At 34.8% G+C, this 9,727-nt stretch overlaps 1 protein-coding gene across 1 annotated transcript; it reads right to left on the bottom strand.

Annotated features, from left to right (window-relative positions):
• Positions 1-1,432: 1,432 nt before the first annotated feature.
• LOC132638587 (phosphatidylinositol N-acetylglucosaminyltransferase gpi3 subunit-like) lies at positions 1,433-4,009 on the bottom strand. Its single transcript, XM_060355417.1, has one exon. It carries the CDS (start codon positions 2,942-2,944, stop codon positions 1,490-1,492), a length of 1,455 nt encoding a protein of 484 aa, XP_060211400.1. The 5' UTR covers positions 2,945-4,009; the 3' UTR covers positions 1,433-1,489.
• Between the last annotated feature and the right edge of the window lie 5,718 nt (positions 4,010-9,727).

Below are 9,727 nucleotides of genomic sequence, written 5' to 3'. Positions count from 1 at the left end.
TGTTGTACGAGGCTCATAAAGCAAAACTATAAATAGGGGTCATTATCCTACTTTGAGGGGTTGGCTTCTTGAGTTCTAGAAGATTGTAATGGCAAAATATATAAAATCTCCCTCTCTTATTCTCTGATTTTGGTCCGGATTCAGTGTGTTACTCTTTAGCTTTATTCAATTGAACAATATTTATATATTATCAAATACATGTATTCAGTGCAAACCATCGATTATTATTCACTTATTCATAGCATACCCATATATATCTTTTTTCAACCAAATAGATTAAAGCTCAACCACATATCCTATACCTCACTCATAAATTTAATTGATTACCTAAATTCGGGGTAAACAGTATACTTTGGAACAAACCCGGGATGACATTAAAGGCCTGAATCAACATATTGTTGAGGCCAAGAGATTAGAACTTGAAGCCTTCAAAGGCTTACCTCCTTTTCCCCGAAGGAACCCCGATAGCTCCAAAGATGAAACTGAAGAAGATGATGAAGCTGAAGTTGAATATGAATATGAATTGCAACTCCCAGACACTTTACCCGCCCCAGTTATTTCTACCGGTCCTACTGATCCGATGGAGGGAAACTTAGCCGCTGAAGAATAAATTTGTTAACTTTTTTTTTTTTATAACCTTCTTCGGTCCTTTGACCTTACATCAACGAAACCTTTTGCTCTTTATCTTTGAATTTCAGTCTTTTAACTTTGTAAGCATAAGAAATAAAGTGTCTGATTTCCGGATAGAACGATGAAAAATACTTAGAATTAAATCTTTTCACGAGGGAATCTATGATGCTTCTATTTCGATAAGGGATTTTCCCGAAGGAAAAAAGAACTTTTTATGTTCTATAAATTTAAGGCAGAATTTGTCTATTGCACTTTAATGAATTTCGAACGAAAGTTTTTATAACTTTGTCGGGGAATCTAAGTTTGATCATTTGGGGAAGTTTTTGTTTACGACCAAAGATCATATCTTTTTGGTCCAATGTCGGGGCATTTACATCCAATTTGGATTTAATCGGGAAAGATTATCCGATCATTAGTCATTATTAAAGAAATAAGGGTCTTATCTTTTATACTTATGAATAAGCTGTCTTGTCACGACCCAAAAACCAAAGTCATGATGGCACCTATTCCCACCTGATAGGTAACCTTCTTCACTTATTATTTATTAGTATCTCAAACTCTCTTCACTTTCAGTGTTATCGTACCTTTTAATATCTCTTGCTTTCCCTAGCTTAAAATGGATTTCATTTCTTATCATTAAGTAACTATTTTTCACATTTATTGAGATTAATTATTATTAAGGGGTAATTTAATAAAATAAATACTTAACCAATGATTTCTAAGTGGAGTGCAATATGCATATTGAACAAATAAAAAGGGACGGAGGTCCAATACATTCATGTAAATTTGTCAAAGAAAGAAGTTTTTTACTCTTGAATATGAGTGTAATAGGATATCCATATCACAGAGCCAAGAATGTCTAGAAATCTGTGGGAAGAGGGTATTGGCAATATCTTTTGTTTTTCATACAAAGAAAGAATCTTTCATAAGCCAATGCCATTTTGTTTGCTGTGAACATTGAAAGTGCATATGACTTGCAAATCATGCCTTTCCTTTGCAAAACTTCTGGACCATCTCTTATTGCTGACTCCAATGCTTCTACAAATGATCCTACATTTGGTGAAAATGTGTAACCAAAATCTTCATTTAACACCACAGTTCTTGTTATGCTTGGGTAATTTGGTGTCAAAACTGGTTTTCCACAATGCATAGCTTCTATTAGTGTAAGGTCAAGTCCTTGTGGCCTTAATGTTGGGTTCACAAACACATTAATTGAATTGTAAAACTTAGATAGCTCTGCGGGTTCTAATGCACCTAAAACTTTCACATTTTGGCCTAATTCCGCGTACCTTTTTCCCCATGGCCCTGACCCTGCTACTAGTAGAAAAACTCCTGGATGGCGTTTAGCTATGAATGAAAACGCTTCGTAGAGAAGTGGGTGCCCCTTGTCCCTTACTAACCTCCCAGCAACCCCTAAAACCAAGGTAACATTTGATGGGATCCCAATTTTTTTGAGAAAATTTGATCCGGATATAGGGTCATACACAAAGTTTGTCTCATCAATGCCATTGAGTATAACATGGACATTTCTTTGAGGGAGTTGATAGATGTTTACAAGAACTTCCCCTGCACTGTTGCTTATGCATATATGGTGAGAATAGCTCGAAAAGAACTTAATTTCATCGATGAGCCTTGGCATTGCTTCTTGAAGTTCATTCATAGGCCCTTGCCCATCGGGGTTGTCAAGAAGTTCTTGAAATAGTTTTGAGTGCATAATCTCATACCAAATCCCATGCCATGTTACTGCCACATTAGGCACAAATTTCGCGCGCCAGTGAGGCAATGTCACACTCTCAGTGTGCACATAATCAAAAGGCCTAGCCCTATTTTCTTGATCAAATATATCAAAAGCTAGAGAACAATTGAGTGTGCCATGATCATTAGGTGCAAAATACACATGAAGGGATCCATCATGAATGTCATAATGAAATTTCCTATCGGATGGGACGGTGAAAATATGAACTTCATGTCCTTTAGTAGCCAGGGCAGTATACAACGTAAACGCGTGTCGTTCCATACCTCCAGGATTTGCTCCAATTGGCCATGTTTTTGAAAAGACTGCTAACTTAAGCTTCTCATCAGAAATTGGTCCAAATGAAAGCTTATTCCATGGGAATTTTGCATCGCATAAATCGCCACGAAATAGACCTCCATGATGGTCCAAGAAGTGTGGCTCTTTCTGGGAATTTCTTGAAGGGGCAAAGAAGTAGACAAGAGAGGCAATGCAAAGAGTTGTTGTGAGAATAGTTGAAGATTTTGAAGAAAGATACTTATTAGAAGCATTGGATTTGCTAGAATGGTACTTCAAACCCATTGAGACATCAAGAGAGCTTCAAGATTTTGTTTTGATTTCAAATTAACATCAGAATGTTAATGATATTAATGGTCACACCCATTAATGCCGGATCTCCTCGAGTTTATGAATTATTTTCATATTCAAATGCACATGGGTTTTCCTTAAATCTTGTCAACTTTGCCTTGTTTTCAAACCTCACATGTGCTGAGCTGACCTTAATGTTAATCTAGTATTTTTCTTCTTTAACTAAGAATTAAGTTTAAGTCTGCATATTCTGGTGCTCACACTAAGTTCAACTTTTAGACATCGACAATGTAAAAGAAAACTTTATATTAGTGAATCACATAAAAGATAATTATATGTAACCATTCATAATATGTGCTTATGATTACCTGCAATAACAAATTAGACTAGACTGATAGCGTAAAATTTCTTTGCCCATTTCTATGAATAAAAAATTAATCAAATGAGCACTCAAATTATATCATTTAAACTTTATAATTAAACGACATGAGTGTTCAATGTATTGTATTTGAAATAACAACACAACACAATACAATCCACTACGATATACATAATATATATATTAACAACCATCTAAACAAGCTGGTAGTGGCATTTTCATTATAAAGAAAGGTTCTCGCGCTTTGAGTGATCATTTTACTTCTCGTCATCACTTTCTCCAATTTATAAAGCAAGTCGGAAATGCAATTATTTTTTCTCTTGAAAATAAACTAAAAATTATTAGTTAAAACAAAGATACCAAAATGTGCACATTTTCTCGTCTAAAATGTTTATATTTACAATTTATCTAAGAAAACTCTAATGCTTCATTTGTTTTTACGGACAAGGGCCTAAAATACCCTTGAACTATTAGAATTGGTGCAAAAATACCCTCCATCCACCTTTGAGCCCCCAAATACCCCTGTCATCCACCTTTGAGCCCCCAAATACTCCTGTCATCCACCTATGAGGTCTAATATACCCTTATTTTCTAACAGCCCCATGTTGACACCCAATTTTGTCCATCCTTTCGTCCAATTTACATCGTTAAGCTTCTATTTTATTAGATTATTAATTATATTTTTTTTTATCACAACTTGTAGTCAAATTTCTTGATGATCTCTATTACTATTATTACTTTTATTATTATTATTATTATTATTATTATTATTATTATTATTATTATTATTATTAATAATAATAATCTTGAACTTGGACGGATTTTTTGAATAGATTCGGGTCCAAACTTCTGTCATTTTGTTCTTGGCATATTAGATGAAAAGAGGAAAGTTTCGATTCCCATTAAGGAGGATATTAAGCTATGATTTTTATGATTACTAGTAAGAAATTAAGGTGAATGAATTAAGGAAAGAAAGTGGAATTGAGAAGAGAAGAGAAGAGAAAATCAAACTAGAATAAATGAAAGAGTATAAAAGGCACAAAGAAAGGGATTTTGTAGCCGGGGAATTTCGACGAGAATCGGGGAATGTTTGATTTTAAGGAAATTTAGAGATAACGGGGTCTTAGGAATTTTGAGTAAATAACAATGAGTTATGGGTATTTGGTTTTGGTTTTGGGGGTAACCTGATGCCTTTGGGGATTTTAGTTGGAAAGGGATTATGAGCTGGGTAGAAACTTTAGGAAATGGGTGAAAAAATTATTTGATTTATTTGGGGAATATAGTAATTTCAAATAGATTTTCTCGATTTTCATAATGATAATAAAAGTAGATGGAAGTAATAGTAATAGTAAGAGTAATAGTAATACTAATAATAATAGTAATAATAATAATAATAATAATAATAATAATAGTAATAATAATAATACTAATAATAATAATAGTAATAATAGTAATACTAATACTAATAATAATAATAGTAATAATAATAATACTAATAATAATAATAGTAATAATAGTAATACTAATACTAATAATAATAATAGTAATAATAGTAATACTAATACTAATAATAATAATAATAATAATAATAATAATAATAATAATAATAATATAATAACAATAATCATAATAATATTAGTAATAGAGATCATCATGAAATTTAACTATAGGTTGTGATAAAAAAAAATTAATATTAAAATAGAAGCTTAACGATGTAAATTGGACAAAAGGATGGACAAAATTGGGCATCAACATGGGACTGTTAGAAATAAGGGTATATTAGACCCTATAGGTGGATGTCAGGGGTATTTGGGAGCTCAAAGGTGAATGACAGGAGTATTTGGGGGCTCAAAGGTGGATGGAGGGTATTTTTGCACCAATTCTAATAGTTAGAGGGTATTTTAGGCCCTTTTTCGTTGTTTTTATTAAGATTAAGATGTCTGAATCTGAATGCACATCTGAATGATTAAGATGTTATCTCTAGATTTGAACACTGGATGATTAAGACTGTTCATTTTTTAACATTTGAATGTGCATAATGTACTTACTTAAACATAATAAATATACAATTCAAATTAAAAAGCAACTAAATCATAGAAAAAAATCTAATAAAAAAAAATTATTATTTGATAAAAAAAAAACATCTATATTCGCTAGTGATGGTGTAGATGCTTTGTAGTGGTGGTGGTGATAGTTGTGATGGTGGCTGGTGGCTGGTGGTTGTGATGGCAAAAGTGGTTTGTGATGGTGGTATGGGAATGGTGGGTAGTGTAGTGGGGTGGAGAATAGGGGGTGATGGATGGTGGGGGTGGTAGGGTGAGGGTGGTGGTGGTTGACAATAGAGGCAGCGGCGGATCTACTTGGGGGCCAGGGTGTTCACCCGAACACTCTTGGCAAAAAATTACAGTGTATATATAGGGTAAATTTTTCGTGTTTATATGCATATATTAACTTTTGAACACCCTCGGCAAAAAATGACAGTGTCTATTTAGCTTTTTTTTCTTTTTTCCAAATATCCTGAATGAAAATTCTGGATTCGCCACTGAGTAGAGGTGGTTAGTGGTGGTAGGATGTAGGGGTGGGGTTGGAGGGGGGTGGTGGTGCTTGTGATGGCAGCGATGTTTAGTAGTGGTGGGGTAGGGGTGGGGGTTGGAAGGGAGGTTAGGAGGGTGGTGGTGGTGGTTGTGATGGCAAAGGTGGTTAGTGGTGGTGGGTTGGGGGTGGAGATGGGTGGGGTGGGTGGGGCGGGGTAGGTGTAGGTGATGGGTGGAGTGGGGTGGGGTTGGGAGGGTGGGGTGGAGCGGGTGGTTGTGGACAGTGTGGTGGTAAAAATTATCTATATAAAAATACATCTTAATGATGTTAAGACTTTGTTCAACATCTTAATAATTGAGATCTACTCAAATCAAATAAGTGCTGAAATCTTAATGTAAACAAATGCACTTAATGGCCTAAGGTCTGAACCATTCAGATTCAGACCTCCATTAAGCGCAAACAAACGAGGCCTAAGTCACTCTTAACAAATTAGCAATCCTTTAATCAAAGCGTTGGCATGCCAATTTTAGTGTTGTGGTTAACATTGATCATTTTACTAAGAATCGAGTGTAATGAAAGATGCATAGAACAGTTGGAAGACTAATTTAAAGTTGTAGGGTATCAAAATTGTTAAGGATTTGATACTTGTTAGTTTATTTAATTCATATCTTAAAAAAAAAAAAATACATAGGGGGTAGGAGAAGGGAAAATGGGGGAGAGGATGACAACGTGGAGATTCGAACCCTCACTAATAATATAAAAGTTCAGGTAGCCAACCAACTGAGCTACTAAATCCCTACATTTAATTCATAGCTAAATAGGATTTGTAGTCAAAATTATATAGGAATAGATTTTCTAGTTTCTAGCTAAACTAGGTTTGGCACTATTATAAATACAGTGCTGCTATATATTTTCTTGTAGTAGATAAGTGTGGAAATCATTCAAATAATTATGAGATTGTGAGTAAATTATTTTCCTTCACAACAACTGTTTACACTTAAGTATGTAATTTAGGATAACAATTAAATTTATATTTGAAGCTTAATGGCAGACAAATTATAATGATCGATCGAAGACTGACTTCTTGATGCTTAAAGACTTGTTTATAAAGATAATTAAGCGAATACTTAAGAATCACTTATAAAGCAGTAAGTAAAAAGAGTAAAAAGGAGATCTTATTGAATGTCTCCAGCGAGTTGTCGAGCACCGTGATCGGGAAATTGGCAACATGTGTGCATGTTACAAACTTGAGAGCTTATAGAATATTTGTAATGAACATTTGATGGGCTACAAGTTAGGGAGAGAAGAGTATCTATAGTCTAATCTTAAGTAACGTCTTGCGATATACAGTCCCTCATAATGATCATTACCTACATGTTGAAGTCGTTATGTACATGGTTGTGTAACTGCCGGGAGCAAAACCCGAATTTCGCAAAACCGGTTAACTGGTGAAGTTTATCGCGACAGGTCACGTATTACATACCGGTTGCTTTACTCCGAAGTGAGTTAATCATCATAAGTGCATTGGGTCTGGAATTGAACTTGGAGGATGTTACTGGGGTGCCATCTCAATCTCCGACCGAAGTTATCTTTGTCACACCCCTTTTTAGGGTTTTTCCATTTGAAGTGACGGTTTTGAATAGGGATTAGTTATTTTACAGAGTCGCCACTTGAAATTGAGTTTTGGTGTTCCAAGTCACCTTATGAATCCCTAATCAAAAGGAAATGACTCTTTTATTATGGTCCGCGAAAACAGAAGACCGGGTAAGGAATTCTATTGACCGGGGAGAAGGTGTTAGGCATTCCCCGAGTCCCGTGGTTCTAGCACGGTCGCTTTATCGACTTATACTTAGCTTAAATTAATTTTGGATATATTATGTATCTAAGCCTTGATTTGCTCGTACTTTTATTGTTGAACTTTTTTTTTGGGGCTTAACTCGGATGCGTAACCGCATTCCAAAATTTTTAAGCGTCTCAAAATAAGATGCATAACTGCATTCTTACTCAAAACAAAATTAATTATTAAAACGAGTTTGGCCAAGGTGCGTAACCGCATCCTTGAGTTATTTAAAAACGTCTCGAAATAAGATGCGTAACCGCATTTTTAATCGAAACAAACATCTTGAAACGTGCCTAAAGCTCATCTAGCGTTAAAGGGAATTATTTGTCTCTAAAATCCGAGACTTATTATTATTTGGTTATTATTTTTAGTCATTTTTCACTCTTTGACAACAGGTTTTGAAACGTGTTCGCAACCCATCTTGCTCCCTCATGATTGGTTTTTTCCGCTCTTTTCTTTTATGCTTAACAATGAGATTTGAAATAACTCGCATCTCGTCCCGCTTATCTCACCACTTAATATTTAATTGGGCCTTGAACATTTGGGCTAGGCCCAAAGTTAACTGTGAACCAGCAGCCCATTTAAACAAAATCACGGAATGAAATTAATACTACTAAACAATATAACTTCGAAATCGGTTTACCACCGTGACCCACCTCTTCTTTTAGATTTGTCAAAATGATTTAACTTTCTCAAATGTTTTCCACGCATATTTCTATTTTACAGCAACACCTTAAAGCTCTACATCAACACAAGTCCACTCATCATTCAATAACAACTACTGTAATTCATTTCAACCATAAGAATCGAGCTTAAACATCAAGCTAAAATTTTACCAAGTTTGTTAGATCGTGAAATCAAATTAAAGACAGCAAAGAACAGGAATGACCCTCTAATAGAGCTTTAAATTACAGTAGTTTAGCAACTGACCAGTTGATTTGTTTAATTAATTCCAACTTACACGAACTTAAGGAAAACAAATTGTGATGAACGTTCAATCTTACCAAAATTCATTAACTCCTTATAAAATCATCGGATCCTATATTATGAGAGAAACAATGATTCTTCTAAATTGTAAACCACCGATCCAAAACATTTAGATGGAACACAAACTCACTTGATACCATATTCAAAAAAATGGACAACTTCATATTATCACACATAAGAAATTCATGGCTTCACACTAGTGTATATAAACTCATAGAATGAAATAAGGGAGGTGAGAAAATGGACCTCAAAGTAAAAGCTTTTCTTGATTAATGAATCTCAAAAAATGGATACATCAACTGGCATGAAAATAACTGAACTTGACGAAACAAGGATCCTCTGACCGGAGCTTTGACGGAAACCTCGAACAAACTCGCTGAACCTTTCAACCCGATAGAATATCGACCGTGATTTAAGGTGAAGTTATAGTTCTTCCATGGCTGGTTTCAAACAGTATAAATATGGTGTCTTTGGGTGGAGAACAACGACTGTAATGGAGTTAGGGGCTGGTTTTATGGTGCGACGCAGTTGGGATTTTGGAGCTGCGTTAATGTATGTTTAATGGAGTTACAAGGCTATTTTAATGGAGTTTTTGGGCTTGTTTGGTGACTTTTTTTTTTTTTTTAGTTTTAGATAGACAGGGGGTGGTGACGGGGTTTTTCCGATGGGGGTGGCGGTGGCTCACGGTGGTGTATATATTTGTCTCCCTTTGAAAGCAAAACAGAACCCCTCTCTGTATATTTCTTCTCTATCTATTCCTATATCTACCTTCCCTATATAAAAATAATGAATCCCCCCTCTTTTCACGTGTTTCTATTCTCCTTTTTCCCTTGCTTTTTTATTTGTTTTTATTTTTTGTGGGACCCCTTCTATTTTTTTGTTGGTGTATATATTTGTCTCCCTTTGAAAGCAAAACAGAACCCCAAAATTAAGAGTGGGCCCTCCCCCAATAATAATAGGGAAATCTACGTGGTGTGGCAAACACTAGTAGCTAATTATATTTAGTAGCTACATTTTACTTTAATTACTTTAATTA

Source organism: Lycium barbarum, chromosome 4 (genome assembly GCF_019175385.1).
Source record: "Lycium barbarum isolate Lr01 chromosome 4, ASM1917538v2, whole genome shotgun sequence".
Classification (NCBI taxonomy): domain Eukaryota; kingdom Viridiplantae; phylum Streptophyta; class Magnoliopsida; order Solanales; family Solanaceae; genus Lycium; species Lycium barbarum.
This window is presented reverse-complemented; position numbering and strand designations above follow the sequence as displayed.

Coding starts and splice junctions, on each gene's coding strand:
- LOC132638587 (XM_060355417.1), bottom strand. CDS start 2,944: ATGGGTTTGAAGTACCATTCTAGCAAATCCAATGCTTCTAATAAGTAT.